Source organism: Salvelinus sp. IW2-2015, linkage group LG11 (genome assembly GCF_002910315.2).
Source record: "Salvelinus sp. IW2-2015 linkage group LG11, ASM291031v2, whole genome shotgun sequence".
Classification (NCBI taxonomy): Eukaryota; Metazoa; Chordata; class Actinopteri; order Salmoniformes; family Salmonidae; genus Salvelinus; species Salvelinus sp. IW2-2015.
The window spans coordinates 23,326,624-23,343,494 of record NC_036851.1 but is presented as its reverse complement, the minus strand read 5'-3'; the positions used below and the strand labels follow the sequence as shown (position 1 = coordinate 23,343,494).

Sequence of the window (16,871 nt, the reverse complement as noted above, 5' to 3'; positions counted from 1 at the left end):
GCTGTAGTAGGAGCTTCACTCACACTTGCATGTCTCTGAAACACTTGATGCAGAGCATCGACCTCTTCTCTGTGGAGAACATGATGTAGGGCTCATCGTGGAGAGCTGTGGAGACAAACATTATGTTAGACCATCACTATCACATCACTGTTTCCTTACAATAACATAATCATCCCGTGAACATGTTGACAATTGTGTCAATAGGTTAGGTAACACTTAATTACACATTCACTTGATGAAGGTTATTCTACATGTGTAACTAATGATGTTATTATTACACATTCTCTTGTTCCACTATATAACTAATGTTTTGTAATTACACATTTGAAAGTCACCTGTGAATTACCATGTTAATAACTCAAACCAAAATCTGATCTTGGTACATGTAACTACACGGTTCCACTACCATTGAATCCACATGTAATACCAGGGTTGATAAATAGCCTAGGACCTGGTAACAACAATTGTAACAAGGCACATTAACTACTGGCCATTTTCAATTMGTTTATTTCTATGTTATGACCTGGCACAAAGGCTATACTGAATCAAGTGTAATGCAAGAACATTGTAGTTACATAGGATATACTTGTAGTTATCATGTACCTACCCAGGAGCAAGCAACTGAATGTAAAGTGTAGCCCAGTAGGGTATAATCTTTATAGTTACTATGCAGTTACAATGTAATAACCTTTGCAGACAATAGGCTAACCAGGATAAATTAGGAGACAGGAGAACATTAGAATGAACCCTTTTACAATATAACCATCTTTAACAACCAACTCTGTAATTACAATGTTGTTACAAGGGATACACATGTATTTACAATGCACATACCCAGGAGCAAGCAACTTAATGTAAAGTGTAAGTACACAGTTCTTTCTCAAAGATTGTTACATTGTATAATGTAACTAAAAGGCTTATACCTAATGTTTTCCTGTCTCTTAATTTCTCCTGGTTAGCCTAGTAAAATCTATGTTGTTAACAGTTATTACTGTGTTAGTTACGTAGTAATAGGGGAAACTTAATGTAAAGTGTTACCATAGGTTATTATTAGATAACAATGTAATTATAGCTAGAAGTCGCTGAGCACTTGTTGTAGTGTGAACATAATACAGGTGGTACTCACAGCACATCCGGTGGCACACTTTGGTGCGTTTGGCCAGGAACACAATCTCATGTTGGGAGAACATCTTGGCCTTGTGTGTGGAATCCCTGCAAGCTCCACACAGGGGCTGGCTACACGTGTTACAGTAGTACATTGGCCCTGTGTCCTATAAAAAACACACACACACACACACACAATATGATCCATGATAATAAATGCTCTCTATTAAGATCTATAGCATGGTTTGTTAGAGTTATTTCTGTTGTGAGGTACCTGGTTGTTGCTCTGCTGATCACAGTTGGCACACTGGACTGTCTCTTCACAGTCATCAGTAGCGTTATCAACCAGGAACTTCAGCAGACGGTCCTCTGGTGGGAGTGCATTCATTCCTTTTACAACTGATGGGTATCTGTGACACAGATGGATCCAGCAACAAAAGCACAGTACAAATGTTTTATGCAGTGCTTCGTTCTAATCTTTATTTCTCGCTACACTGATCATAAAAAAGTAGTGAGTTGCATTCCCAAGGCTCTCCAGCAGATGGTGCAACATATCTAATCGCAGAAGCTTTGCTAACATATTCTGAATTCAGTACGTGGCAGTACTTTTTTACTACAGGTAGGACAAATGGCATGTCATAAACATGTCAAACAATAATTCATTTTAGAGTTCCAATATGCAAGCTCTAACATTGACCTGGTTCTAGCAGTATTACAGGGGTGACCAGGGATGTTCTCTTAATAGGTGTGTGAATTAGATAATTCTCCTGTCCAGCTAAGCATTAAAAATGTAATGAGTACTTTTGGGTATGACGGAAAATGTATGAAGTAAAAAGTACATAATTTTCTTTAAGAATGTAGTGAAGTAAAAGTTGTCAAAAGTATTAATAGTAAAGTACAGATGCCCAAAAAAAGTCATTTTACTTAAGTACTTTACACCACTGCCATCCACTCACTCAAGAACCATGTAATCTCGGGAATTTGCTACACTGCTATTAGTAGCACACAATAGACCCTGTTGCTATGCAAACTAGATAAACATTGGCGAGGAGGGAAGAGAAATCCTACTGCCTCTGATCTGGCGGACTCACTAAACACATGCTTCGTTTGTAAATGATGTCAGAGAGTTGGAGCGTGCCCCTTGCTAATCCGTAAATAAAAATAGGAAAAGTGGCCATTTGGTTTGCTTAATATAAGGAATTTGAAATTATTTATACTTGTACTTTTACTTTTGATACTTAAGTATATTTTAGCAATTACATTTACTTTTGATACTTAGGTATATTTAAAACCAAATACTTCTAGACTTTTACTCAAGTAGCATTTTACTGGGTGACTTTCACTTTTACTTCAGTAATTTACTATTAAGGTATCTTTACTTTTACTCAAGTATGACAATTGGGTACTTTTCCCACCGCTGATGGTTGGAAGTACTGATGAAAATAGCAACAAACAGCACTTCCGTATTGCCCATGCACAGGCCACAGGGCCAGGGGGACCTGCAGGGAGACAGTGTGCCCACTGGGTTCTCTCCCCTCGGAACACACTTCACTCTACTACACAATGGTCCACTCCATAGATCCATCTGCTCACTCCTGCAAGCTCTTCAATACCTGCAATGAGAGGAACTCTGGTATAAATTATGCCTGGTCGAGAGCCACAGGGAGCCATTTTTAAATAGGGAAACCGCCCCATAGTAGTCGTACTCGTACCAACTATGTTTTATTTAACTTATCATCTTGCATGATCGGATGTGATCCAGTGTTTGGTTTCATCCCAGATATGTAATCACAGAGCACACAAGGAGACCTCGGGTTCTGGGGGGACAATGCAACTGCAGAACAAAGCAGCAACCATAGCAGTTGTGGGCTCGGGCAGGCAGGGCAACAAAGCCCCTCTGGACCACTAGAGATCTACAGGGACAGATTTAGCTGTAGGCTTTGATACTATCAGAACCCGCAGAAGCGATAATCTTACAGCGAGTTGTAAGATGATTTTACAGTCTGATGACCTGCGGTCATCCCCTTTCTCCCCTACAAAGAAAATCCAACTTAACCCAGGATGTTTCTAAATTACCCAATGTCAGAGGAACGATTTAGACAGAAATGATTTCAGCAATCTACTGTTTGTTTGGCATCACGTTGGGGAGTTGATCAGGGGACCTCAGGATGTATTCAGGAAATGGACTGAAATGACTGATCATGTCAGTCCCGTGTGGCTCAGTTGGTAGAGCATGGCGCTTGCAACGCCAGGGTTGTGGGTTCATTTCCCACGGGGGGACCAGGATGAATATGTATGAACTTTCCAATTTGTAAGTCGCTCTGGATAAGAGCGTCTGTTAAATGTAAATGTCAGCTGCATACTGTCCCACTGGGCACAGATGACAATTCAACATCTACTCCACATTGTTTCAATGTAATTTCATTGAAATTACATGGAAACAACATTGGTTCAACCAGTGTGTGCACATTGGGGTATCTGTACAATGCAGTGTATCAGTTTGGCTGTAACATCATCCCCAATGTGTTGCTCATCACTACTTGATCCAGTGATCTAAATGGGGTTGCCACCACTTTTCTTTGTGTATCTGCTTGTGTTTTGGGTTTGAAGATAATCAAAGATAAGTGATAAGTTCATATGCTGAAAACTCTTTAGTGATAGAAAAGGCCTAATCTAAGATCAGTTTTATTTCCAGTATAATCTTTTTCCTGGAGAAGTTTTGTTCCACATAGCCGTGTGCTCTTTGATCAGTGAGAGCTAATCCAGAGGGCCTTTAGGTAATACTGTTGGCCATGACTCATTCTCCAGTAGGGGATAAAATGGATAGGGCACTGTGAGGTCACATTTAATTGCCCTGAGCTCCCGGCTCCATTGCCAAGATGCCTGTGTAGGTTTTGTTGTAGTGTGACTGCATTGTGGCCTTAACATGGTGCTAACTCAGAGCCAGGGCTGACCCTGCAGCTGTCCCAGCCGCTCAAAACCATCCTGCCCTGGTCGGGCTGGACCAGGTCACTCTGAGCCATAGTCCTTAGCAGACTGCTTGACTTCATCCACTAAGGCTGGTATTGATTGTAAGGATAGGTGAGTCCCTGTCATGTTTTCCATTCATGTGTAGATCAGAGTTGGCTGTGCAGTATGCATGCTCTAAGCGCCCTGTAGAACTGGAGAGTTACACAGATTCTTAAGGGGATTCCTCCTATTTCATAGCCAAGACTGAGATGCAATGCCTTATGCTCAAACCCAATGTTTAAACAAGTAACAAGTAACTATAGGTCACCACAAAGATACAAATGTGGTTGGTGGCATTTTTTTAGTCTTGGACTAACAATAGTATCAAATCAAATGCACAGCTTGTGTATTCAGAAAGCTTCTTTCAGTAAGTTAAGTTCCTTACCCGCAGAGGGGGCAGTTGAGACGGCTTTCATTGGCTCTGTCTTGTAGGCAGCGCGCACAGAAGATGTGGTAACAGTCTAAGAGGCATGGGTGCTGGTACTGCTCATGGCACAGGTGACAAAACAGGGGATGGACATTGGCACAGTCCACTCCACACAGATTATCCAAAGGAGAGAGGACACCCCCTGCCATCTACAGAGAGAGTGTAGTGACAGTGAATCCCTTAGGATTAGCCTTTTAAAAAAAAACTAAACTGACATTTAAAATCAGCCACAATGTAAGTAGGACATCATGTTTGACTTCACATATAGAGTTTGAGATCATATAGATAATTTTTCAAATGGAATAATGTGATGCAGGACTAGCCTGGGTACCAGTCACTTTCTGCTAACATTCCACTCCTTGTACCCCGTGTCAATGCCAATGACTCAGAGTACAAGAAGTGGAACTGGAACATTAGCATTAACACACTGGTACCAGGCTAATGCAGTACATAATACTCCCATAACTTTAGTCTAATTTAGTTGGAACAGTTATGTTAGAGAGAACTTCCCTCTTTCACTTACCTTSCCAGCCATGGTAGAAGTCCTCAGTGCTGTGATGAAAAAACACACATGATGTCACATGAAAGTTCTATTGTTTTGTCATATTAGTACTTCTATTGTAGCCTACTGCTCTATATGTCCAACCAAACACAAGGCACCCCCAACAGAAGAGCTCACTGTAAACGTGTAGTGGATGGAGTCTGTTCCTACATATGGACAGCACGGAGCGCTACTGTCTTACCTTTCAGTGGTACTATCAACTACCCCCAGCAGGAATGACAGCAATGCAGAAACTCTTCTGGAGTGGCCTGGTTGAGCCCTGACGCCAGGCAGCTGACTGCTCCCCTAGCCAGCAGCCATTCTGCTCACAGAGTGGGGGACTGGGGATGGGCCAACGGTGCAACCATACTGTCACAGATGACAAAAGGGAAATCAGATATTGTTGCCTTGTCAGCAGGGGAAAAATCCCCCCAATATAGAATATTCTCCCCTTAGTTAACCAGGAATCAGGGATTGAATGGGTATCACCACCAACACCTATGCTGCAGTCTCAGAAATATTGAAATGAGGGCAGGCTTTTTGACTCAATTGTAGAGAGAAGCTATTTTCTTTTGGGCAACAACAGGATTTAGAGGATACCTGTAGCCTAGGCCTGTTAGGCCTGTTGAAGTTATACTAATTGTCAATAATAATTGTTGAATTGGACTACCTTCAAAATGGTCTGTAGCCAAAGTGTAGAACAATTATTAAACTGTTTTTGCCCAAATACGTATACCTCAAACTGGGCATAGAATATCTCCTGGATGAATCTATCACAGATTCATGGATTTCATATATTTATGTAGACCGGATATAGGACTTAGCAAACCCTGCCTCTTCCTTTCTGGACAAGAATCGCCGGCCAACATGGCTCCGATTGTGAGTACTCACGTTGAAATAGGTTGTATAGCTAAGTATATCACTTTTTGTCTGTCGTTTATTGTAGTTAATGTTCACGTAATAAATCCACATTGAACTGTGTTTCCAAAGAAGAATTGTAGCACCAATTGATTGCTTTGTTTACCAGTTGGGCCTGCACCCATTGAACCACGTTGTAGCAATTTAGCTATAGTAGCTAACACAGCTAGCTAGTTGGCAAATGCTAGTAGTAACCGTGAACGATGGGTGGCTAGCCAGCGGGAAATACACTAGCTTAGAAGTTAGCGTGAAAATTATAGTCCCATTACTGACCGTTTGAAAATATGTTTAATCAAATGTTTTACCAAATTGATATGCTAAAGTCTCATCGTTAGTTTACACACATCACGAGCAAACATTTCCGGACCAGTTTGATAACACAAATCAATCAAGTTAGCTCATTTCAAAAGAATCTAGCACGTCCGATACTAAAATGACACAGTATGGTGTCCCATTCAGTATTTATCATGTTGTAGTTAATAACGTTAGACCCTCTGCAATGTCCTGACAGAAGAAGCAGGTCGTCAAAAAGACCAAGACGGGTGGCAAGAAGAAGAAGCAGGCCCTGAAGTTCACCCTGGACTGCACTCACCCAGTGGAGGATGGCATCATGGATGCTGCCAACTTTGTAAGTAGCCTATGTTAGAGAAAAAAACATGCAATATCCTATTAAATGTCTAACTGTATTACTAGACATGTTACATATTTTTTTAATTTAACCTTTATTTAATTAGGCAAGTCAGACAAGAACAAATTCGTATTTAAAATGATGGCCTACCAGAAGGCAAAGGGCCTCCTGCGGGGACGGGTGCTGGGATTAAAAGTAATAATATTGGACAAAACACACATCAGGACAAAAGACAACGCAACGCTACATGAAGAGAGACATAAGACAGCAACACATGACAACACAGCATGGTAGCAACATGGTAGAAGCACAAAACATGGTACAAACATTATTAGGCACAGACAACAGCACAAAGGGCACGAAGTTAGAGACATCAATACATCACATGAAGCAGCCACAACTGTCAGTAAGTGTGTCCATGATTGAGTCTTTTAATGAAAAGATGGAGATAAAACGGTCCAGTGTGAGTTTTTTTTGCAGCTCGTTCCAGTCACTAGCTGCAATGTACCCATTGCATGTCACAAATTAGCCTCTTAGTTCCAGGAGACCTGTACACATGGGCAACCGTCGCTGTAGGCTACGTCCCATATCCCCGAAAGCATATTTACCAGCCCTCTGGTTGACCTATTTCTAATCAACTTTTCCGACCACCGAAGACAAATTTATAATCCGGGATGCCTTACCAGTCAGTACGGGTTATAAATTGTGTGAAAAGAAACATTTATATCCCACTTCCTGAGTTTACCGAATACACTCTTATCTCCATAAAGGTGCGCTTCCATCTGGGATCTAGTATGGAGTGAGTGTACTTCGTAACTACTTCGTAACAATTTTATTTAAATGTTTGTTTTACCATAGTTTAAACATTTTATAACCCTTACCGACTGATAAGGTATTATAGATTTTCCTTAAGTGGGGAGGAAAGTTTCTCGGAAATGGGTAAGCTAGAGGGCTGGTAAATATGTTTTCTAGGCTTGGGCAGTATACTGTATATACGGGGTGGTTTTTCAATACGTTTTAATATTTTCAGCTATTTAACTAAATTTACCTGCAGTCAACTTGTGCAATGCGTTAGGAGATAAAGCAGAGTGCGTTGTTATTTCACCTGTTATATTATTTTACATTGTGAAGCTTAGTTCCCCAGTAAAGTTGAGCCAGTCACGTGTTTGTAAATAGCACATCAGTAGAAAGCGGGAGCAGGATCATCAGAGTCCAGGGGTCGCGTTTTTATATTGAAAGTCAAGTGTTTTTTTGTTTTGTTTTTGCTTCGATTGGGTGATCAGGGACGTGCAAGTATAGTTTTCCTTCACGGAAAACACATTTGGCATAAAATAGCTTAATTTTCATCAGACGAAAATGAAATAACTGGCAACCACAGGTAAATGAGCTCACAATGAAAAAGAAAGGTCTTATTTGCAAATAATTATGCATGGTCATCATTTTCCTAATATTTATGCCAGTCATAGAAAGAATGTAGACAGCTACATGTCCTAATGTTTTGCTTAAAGTTGATCTTGCATTTTACCGGAGAAAAATAGGCTTATTTAGAAGTGCAACTGAAGCACAAACTTAGTCTGATGCGGAGCAGAAATTACAATAAGAAGCATTTTACATCTGTGTTTACAAAACACAGCATGATGTTTCTTATTGGTTTTAACTAACTAATTCCTGCGTGAAAAATACAGATTCATGCGATAATACGACCTCTAGTTTAACTTTATCAACTCAGCAAAAAAAGAAACGTCCTCTYACTGTCAACYKCGTTTATTTTCAGCGAACTTAAAACCTCTGGGATAGGGTTCCAGCTAGTGGGACAACTTCCGGTGAAACTGGAGGGTGCGCAATTCAAATGAATAATCATAACAATTATGGATATTAAACATTTATGTACATACAAGTGTCTTATATCGGTTGAAAGCTTAAATTCTTGTTAAATTGTTAATAATTGTTAATAATTATAGCGTCCCAGCTATAACATGTAGTGTTGTTTTGTTAGATAAAATCCTTCTTTATATCCCAAAAAGTCTGTTTAGTTGGTGCCATCGATTTGAGTAATCCACTCGCTCAACATGCAGAGAAAGGAATCCAAAAATCTACCGCTAAACTTTGTTAAAACAAGTCAAAATACGTTTCTATTGACTCCTCAGATACCCTAAAATGTAATCAAACTATAATATTTCATTCGGAATGAAGTATGTTCAATAGGAAAACGGTGCGTTTTCTCTTCATCGCTCGCCCATACACGAATTTCCAAGACTGTCCCTGTAGTAAAACTYATTATTCTTACTCGTTTTGGAAGAAACCAGCCTGAAACCTTGAACATTGTGTGCTGACACCCAGTGGAAGCCATAGGAATTGCATACTGGGAGCTAGATTTAATTATTTCCCTATACTTTCCATTGTAAGAGCATGGGCTCTTTTATTCTGTTTGGTTTTTCTTTGGATTTTCTCCTACCATATCTATTGTGTTATAGTCTCCTACATTATTTTAACATTTCTACAAACTTCAAAGTGTCTTCTTTCCAATGGTACAAATGATATGCATATTCTGGCTTCAGGGCATTTAAAGTAACAGGCAGTTTACTTTGGGCACGTCAGTCAGGCGGAAATTGAGAAAAAAGGACCCTAGCCCGAAGAAGTTTTAACACGTTGAATCTTGTGATGTTCATACACATATTTACACTACTGACACAAACTGAACAAGTTCCACAGACATGTGACTAACATAAATGGAATAATGTGTCCCTGAACAAAGGGTGGGGTCAAAAGTAACAGTCAGTGTCTGGTGTGGCCACCAGCTGCATTAAGTACTGCAGTGCATCTCCTCCTCATGGACTGCACCATATTTGCCTGTTCTTGCTGTGAGATATTACCCCACTCTTCCACCAAGGCACCTGCAAGTTCCCGGACATTTCTGGGGGGAATGGCTGTAGCCCTCTAGTCCCAGACGTGCTCAATGGGATTGCGATCCGGGCTCTTCGCTGGCCATGGCAGAACACTGACATTCCTGTCTTGCAGGAAATCACGCACAGAACAAGCACTATGGCTGGTGGCATTGTCATGCTGGAGGGTCATGTCAGGATGAGCCTGCAGGAAGGCTACCACATGAGGGAGGAGGATGTCTTCCCTGTAACGCACAGCGTTGAGATTGCCTGCAATGACAACAAGCTCAGTCCGATGATGCTGTGACACACCACCCCAGACCATGACGGACCCTCCACCCCCAAATCGATCCCGCTCCAGAGTACAGGCCTCGGTGTAACGCTCATTCCTTCTACGATAAACGTGAATCCGACCCCTGGTGAGCAAAAACCTCGACTCGTCAGTGAAGAGCACTTTTTGCCAGTCCTGTCTGGTCCAGCGACGGTGGGTTTGTGCCCATATGCGACGTTGTTGCAGGGGATGTCTGGTGAGGACCTGCCTTACAACAGGCCTACAAGTCCTCAGTCCAGTCTCTCTCAGCCTATTGTGGACAGTCTAAGCACTGATGGAGGGATTGTGCGTTCCTGGTGTAACTCGGGCAGTTGTTGTTGCCATCCTGTACCTGTCCCAACAGTGTGATGTTCGGATGTACCGATCCTGTGCAGTGTTTGTTACATGTGGTCTGCCACTGCGAGGACGATCAGCTGTCCGTCCTGTCTCGCTGTCTTAGGTGTCTCACAGTACGGACATTGCAATTTATTGCCCTGGCCACATCTGCATGCCTCCTTGCAGCATGCCTAAGGCACGTTCACGCAGATGAGCAGGGCCTGGGCATCTTTCTTTTGGTTTTTTCAGTCAGTAGAAAGGCCTCTTTAGTGTCCTAAAGTTTTCATAACTGTGACCTTAATTGCCTACCGTCTGTAAGCTGTTAGTGTCTTAACGACCGTTCCACAGGTGCATGTTCATTAATTGTTTTATGGTTCATTGAACAAGCATTGGAAACAGTGTTTAAACCCTTTACATTGAAAATCTGTGAAGTTATTTGGATTTTTACAAATTATCTTTGAAAGACAGGGTCCTGAAAAAGGGACGTTTCTTTTTTTGCTGAGTTTATAAGTGGCTGAATTTAAGGTGACAGGGTGTCATACTGTGTTAGCTTTCTGCAGTGTTTGAGAAGGCAAAGCCCTTTTGGTTAATTTATTTGTACAGCTGCTGCTGCTGCTGACTTGATTTCCTTTTTTTGTTTTTTTGTCCTCTGTTTTCAGCCCATCTGCTCCTCCCCTCTCTGAGCCCGTTGCCCTAGCGACTCCACACACAGTGTGTAGACATGCTGCTGGAGAACCAGTACGGCATGCGTCAAAACGTTGTTCATTTGCACAATGTCTCTCGTTCACATTAGCTTGTAAATGTCGAAACTCACCAAAAATGACATTCGGTAGCTCCTATATATGTATAACTTTGAGCGGGATTGCCTGTCTTTGCAATTCGCTTGCGCTCGTTGGCCTATTTATTTTTCGAGCGTTGGGCCAGTAACCGGAAGGTTGCTGGATCACATCCCCGAGCTGACAAGGTAAAAATCTGTCTTTCTGCCCCTGAGCAAGGCAGTTAACCCACTGTTCCCCGGGCGCCGATGACGTGAATGTCAATTAAGGCAGCCCCCCGCAACTCTCTGATTCAGAGGGGTTCGGTTAAATGCGGAAGACACATTTCAGTTGAATACATTATCTAGCAGCCTTCATGCAAATTCACTATTACTAGCGCTAATTTTGTTCAAATTCTGGTAAGACGCCCAATGGACTTTTTTTGCGCCCACTTATGTACTAAACCGCTAATACCGTAAATGCTGGGGTAAGAGAAGGACGATATGAAAACCTGGATACCGCCCAACCCTAATGTTTTCAGGCATACGGGATGTAACCTTGAGTGACTGGAGCCCAATGTGTACAGGTCTCCGGGAGCAAAGGGGCTAGGCACATGATTCCTAATCCAGATGTCCCTTATCTGCATTATGCATATATTATGCATTATTACTAGGCTATGTCTTCAATTTAGTACAAGTGTAATGGTTAGTGTGGTTCATACTACTGATATTTTGCAGTTGGTGTCACACAGCACACACACACCAGATTTCAGGAAGAGAAAAAAAGGAATTAGTAAATTAAGTCATCCTGAAAGTTGCAATGACATTTGCACTTGTTTTTTTTCTTACTAGCACTGCTTTTGATGATTGCTGCTGTATTGAAGTTTTAGTGACTGTGACCGTAGTCTCGTGTAGCCACACCTCCAAGTCAGTTGTTATGCCTCTGGAGGTCTGTAGAATTTTGTGTAAGTCGACTGCTCGAATGGTCTGCCAGCTTCCAGCAGATGTTACATTTCAAGACCCATACCCCCATATGCCTGTAGAAGGGGTGCTGCGTGTAATGTTTGTCACTGTTTTCCGACCGGGTAGGACACATTTTGCAGAGTTGTTGCGTATGCTAGTTTGCAACGTTGCAGAAAACCTGGAGAAAAACGTAATTCTGTTTTGTACTCAATACTTTTGTACTCTTGGCCATCCTCACGCACTGTTGCGCCTATGGCACTAATCTAGTGGGCACCTTTTTAGAGATCTGCACAAGCAAGGGATTTGATTGGTTTAACATGTTGTGAGGTGTTAATGATTTACACTGGGTTTCCACCCCATTGTAGCTACTTTCTGCCATTGAATTCAGGAGGCTTTCTGATTAGGGAAGCCTGATTCTAGACTAGGCTACTATAACTATGTGGTTATCGTACATAACTACCTTAATTAAAATTCACAAACTGTAAATTGCTACTAGAGTCAGCTAAATGAAAATGTTTCAAATGTAAATTATATTCAACTTATGGTTCTCATATTGACAGAATATTTGCAGCAGTATGTAGCATTCATTACAGGTAGTATTCAGTTGGGATGGTTCCATGTTTGTCCTAAAATCCACCTTTGGCCTCGTCTTCTACAGGAACAGTTCCTGCAGGAGCGCATCAAGGTCAACGGTAAAGCTGGGAACTTGGGTGGTGGCGTGGTGTCCATTGAAAGGAGCAAGAGCAAAATCTCTGTGAATTCTGAGGTGCCATTCTCCAAAAGGTATGTTTGAATTAAATCTTGATTTAGCTTATGAATTGCCCTTGTGATGTGGTGAGCAACATCATCTTCCATTTTTTATGTTGTGTTGTCTGATGGTGGTACTTGGTTTGTGTCCACAGTTATGCATGTATTGCATTTTCACCTGTTTTTATTAGGAAGGTGGAACTGTCCTTTGCTTTCAGTTGTGTTGTGGTATTGCATTTAAGAAGGCAGCAAGTAACATGGCACAAATAGTTATTTTCTCATTGCAGTTTTGCCATCGATGTTGGGCTTTGATTGGCTTTCTGTTGTCTTACCTGATGGACAATCTGGAGAAAATCCAAAGTCTAATTCATTGTTTGAAGGAGTGCTTTGAAGTGATTATTAGTGTTTCACATAAAATACTATCATTAGACAGACAGATCAATATGAGTAGAACAAGTTAAGAGAACGCACAATGTTTATTTTTGACTTCAGTCAGCTTTATTTCCACAAGGGGATGAGATGCTGTGATCTGATCGAGGTCTTTCGTCAGTCTCAAAGTAACATTGTTGTTTCCAAGTCACCATGTACCCTCTTAGACATTCATGGATTCTTAAGCACCTTCTGAAGCAATATTTGGGCCTACATGGCAGGAAATTATGGAACACTAGCAACACCCTGCCCTTATGGGCAGTAAATAATTGGCATTTAATAATTTGATTCAGTGCAATCTCTTCCCCCTCAATGTTTTTTTGTTGTTGAGCTTTTCAGTCTCTGGATATGCCATTTTATATTTTAACTTCGTAGTTTTTAATATATATATATATATACCTTATATAAAACTCTTTTTGTATTTCCCGTGGGATCGTGGCACTTGCTTTCTCTGAAATGCAATGTTTATAATCAAATTTCCCCCTCCAGTGTGGGCCTAGTGCTTAATTGATTCATTATGAACCTTTATTTTGTAAGGGTTTGAGAGTTAGATTGGAGGGCAGGGGAAAAACAAAAAAATTGAAAATAAACAAAAATACAAAACACAGCTGAATATGAAGTGGCCATTGGCATGTCTCTTGACGGCACTYGTGAGCCTAAAATGAAGAAAATCAGCACAAAATTGTAGAAGCAAATCCCGTCGTAATTTTGTGGCTTAAGCCCCGAATCACATGGCAAGCAGTGTTTTTAATAATGTTTTTTTATGCACGAAAACGAGCGTGTTTGAAATGGAATGCACAGGACTAAATGAGATAAAACAGACGGGCTGTGAGCGTCAACGGCATCACGCGCGTATAGCTTGTCAAAGTATGACGCCAGTCTATTGTTCTTGCGTCTACGCGGCACAATGCTGTTAAAATAACAGGATACATTTACAGAAAAGAAATGTATAGTTGGTCTACTTGGTGCCTTTTAGGCTACTACGATTTTAAGATAATACAACTGTTTATTATGGATTTTCATGACAATTATGCTGGTTATGCTACGCGGTCTGTGAATTAACACTCGCAACTCTCGCACACACATTTCACGCCGTTGACGGATGTCTCCCCGTGTGAATTTGTCTTTACGGTATTATAATATAGATGTTGCAGTACAGGCAGGGAAGCAAACGGGGCTCTTTTTAAAACAAGCCTTTTTACATCTGTACCCTCCACATAGATCCCTGGATGTATCCCTGATCCTTTTCTTCTGATATGGATAGGTTCAGTATTTTGAACAGATTCACTTTGTTGGTGAGGTTTACACAGTTGACTTAAGATGTGAATGCCATTTGACTAGCATTAATGCGTGGTGATTTAGTACATCTAGGCTTTATGTAATGGGGGGGTCAGGGTTTAAGTTATACATTGACTCTTGTAGATGACTGAAGTGTCTGGGGGGTGCCTGACGTCTATCTCTGACAGTTGTTGGGGGTGTCTCGCATAGAAATGTTAAATTCTTAGGTGGGATCCCTGATTTGTTATGGGGGTGCCAAGACCTGCTCTAAATTGAACCCGGAGAGTGCATTTTTTGGGGGCGGGGTGTACATTGCAGATTGAACGGTTAAATATGGAGCTGATGATTTGATGTTCTGCAAGTTATATTGTCTGTTCTATCTGAACGTTCTGTAATGTTGCACCCTCCGAAATAAACCACAGGCCTAGCCTGATAAGTCCTCAAAATGTAATGTAATTTTCAATGGTGTTTTAAATTGCTGACACTGCCCTTCTATGTGCCAGGTACTTGAAATACCTGACCAAGAAGTACCTGAAGAAGAACAACCTGAGGGACTGGCTGCGTGTGGTGGCCAACACCAAGGAGAGTTATGAACTGCGATACTTCCAGATCAACCAGGATGAGGAAGAGGAGGAGGACGAAGATTAAATCCATGCTTTCTTTTGTCAATAAAGTGTCTAAAGAACAAAAGCTTCTCCCATGGATTTTATTTGCTGATTTGGGACTAAATCTGCATAATGTTTGGAGATCATTGTAACTACTCTTGCAATGAGCTGGTTAGACTTGAAAACCTGTATTCTTTATAATGTGAGGATGAGTTCTGTGCTTACAAGTTAATGTCATGTGCACAAGTACAGTGAAATGCCTTTCTTACAAAATCTAAACCCAACAATGCAGTAATCAATAACAATGTAGTAGTAAAAATAACAATGTAGGAAAAACACAAGATGTATAAGAAGAACACCCATAAAGTAAGCAAGCATACTATATACAGGGTCAGTCACTTCTAGTGCCATATTTACAATGTGCAGGGATACTGCAGTGATAGAGGTAGATATGGGTAAGGTGATTAGGCAACAGGATTTGATAAACAGAGTACCAGCAGCTTATGTGATTGGGTGTGTGTAGTMAGTATAAATATGCATATTATGTGTGAGCAAATGGAGTGTGTAGGGCCCTTTTGAGTGTTCGTAGAGACGATGCAAAAATAAAATTGTCTAGCCATTTTGAGCAGTCATGGCTTGGGGATAGAAGCTGTTCAGTAGCCTGTTGGTGTCAGACTTGCAATGGTACCGCTTGCTGTGATGAAGTGGAGAGCACAGTCTGTGGCTGGAGTCTAAGGATTTTCCGGYCTTTCATTTCATGCCGCCTGATATAGAGGTCTTGGATGGCAGGGAACTCGGCCCCGGTGATGTACTGGGATGTCCGCACCACTCTAGGCCCATGTCAAACCTTTACAACCTGAGGGGGAAGAGTCATGGCTTCTTCACTACTGTGCGTGTGTGGATGAGGAACTTGAAGCTCTCCTTTATACAGGCTTCCTTCTTTTCACTCTGTCAATTATATATAGGCTAGTATTGTGGAGTAACTACAATGTGATTGATCCATCCTAAGTTTTCTGTCACAGCCATTAAACTATTTTAGTCACCATTGGACTCATGGTGAAGGACATCTGTGTCTTTGTAGTGGCTAGGTATAATGATATACCATCCAAAGTGTTATAACTTCATTCTGCTAAAAGGGATATTCAATGTTTGCTTTTTTTGTGCCCTTTGCGAGACATTGGAAAACCTCCCTTCTCTTTGTGGTTAAATCTGTGTTTGAAATTAAGTTCTCATCTAAGGGACCTTAAATATAATTGTATGTGTGGGGTACAGTGAGGTAGTCATTAAAAAAATCGTTGTTACACACAGTGAATTCATGCAACGTATGAGACTTAAGCACATTTTTACTCCTGAACTTATTTAGGCTTGCCATAACAAAGGGGTTTAATACTTATTGACTCATGACATTTCAGCATTTCATTTTTTATTTGTGAAAATTTTGAAAAACAATTCCACTGACATTATTGGGTATTGTGTGAAAAAATAAATTTAATACAATTTWAAATCCGGTCTGTAAGACAACAAAATGTGGAAAAAGTCAAGGGGCATGAATACTTTCTGAAGGCACTGTAAATGCAACAAGTACTGATATTGTGTCTTATAAGGTCCTAAACGATCAAGGTCCTAAACGATAAAACCGGCATCGATAAAAGAGTACTGTGCAGCCGTCTACATCGACCCGGCCAAGGCTTCTTATCAGCAGACTCAACAGCCTTGGTTTCTCAAATAACTGCCTCGTCTGGTTCACCAACTACTTCTCAGATAGAGTTTAGTGTGTCAAATCGGAGGGCCTGTTGTCCGGACCTCTGGCAGAGTCTATTGGGGTGCCACAGGGTTCAATTCTCAGGCTGACTCTTTWCTCTGCATATATCAATGATGTCGCTCTCGCTGCTGGTGATTCTCTGATCCACCTCTACGCAGACGACTCTATTCTGTATACT

The 16,871-nt window shown here is 41.2% G+C and overlaps 2 protein-coding genes across 4 annotated transcripts in view; one reads left to right on the top strand and one right to left on the bottom strand.

The window, feature by feature from the left end:
• Nucleotides 1–5,429, bottom strand: part of LOC111969997 (RING finger protein 207-like) — a 31,169-nt gene extending 25,740 nt beyond the window's left edge. For 2 of the 3 annotated variants that reach the window (XR_002878064.2, XM_023996462.2), the window contains exons 1-5: nucleotides 5,064–5,254; nucleotides 4,499–4,689; nucleotides 1,379–1,514; nucleotides 1,127–1,271; nucleotides 24–105 (exon numbers count right to left, since the gene is read on the bottom strand). Coding sequence is in view for 2 of the 3 variants with exons in the window: in XM_023996462.2 (XP_023852230.1) it covers nucleotides 24–105; nucleotides 1,127–1,271; nucleotides 1,379–1,514; nucleotides 4,499–4,689; nucleotides 5,064–5,075 (566 nt within the window). In the remaining variant the exon portion in view is untranslated. Of the gene's footprint in view, nucleotides 1–23; nucleotides 106–1,126; nucleotides 1,272–1,378; nucleotides 1,515–4,498; nucleotides 4,690–5,063; nucleotides 5,255–5,283 lie in introns of those variants that run through there. The other variant, XM_023996463.2, reaches the window with a different exon arrangement.
• Nucleotides 5,430–5,852: 423 nt separating this feature from the next.
• On the top strand, nucleotides 5,853–15,016 carry LOC111969998 (large ribosomal subunit protein eL22). The gene is made up of 4 exons (XM_023996464.2): nucleotides 5,853–5,960; nucleotides 6,511–6,627; nucleotides 12,531–12,655; nucleotides 14,830–15,016. Exons 1-4 carry the CDS (start codon nucleotides 5,865–5,867, stop codon nucleotides 14,972–14,974), a joined length of 483 nt encoding a protein of 160 aa, XP_023852232.1. The 5' UTR covers nucleotides 5,853–5,864; the 3' UTR covers nucleotides 14,975–15,016.
• The last annotated feature ends 1,855 nt before the right edge of the window (nucleotides 15,017–16,871 follow it).

Bases quoted from the DNA above. Each gene is read 5' to 3' on its own strand.
- LOC111969998 (XM_023996464.2), top strand. From the start codon at position 5,865: ATGGATTTCATATATTTATGTAGACCGGATATAGGACTTAGCAAACCC. The intron at 6,628-12,530 runs GTAAGTAGCCTA...CGTCTTCTACAG, and splicing joins TCATGGATGCTGCCAACTTT to GAACAGTTCCTGCAGGAGCG. The intron at 12,656-14,829 runs GTATGTTTGAAT...TCTATGTGCCAG, and splicing joins GAGGTGCCATTCTCCAAAAG to GTACTTGAAATACCTGACCA.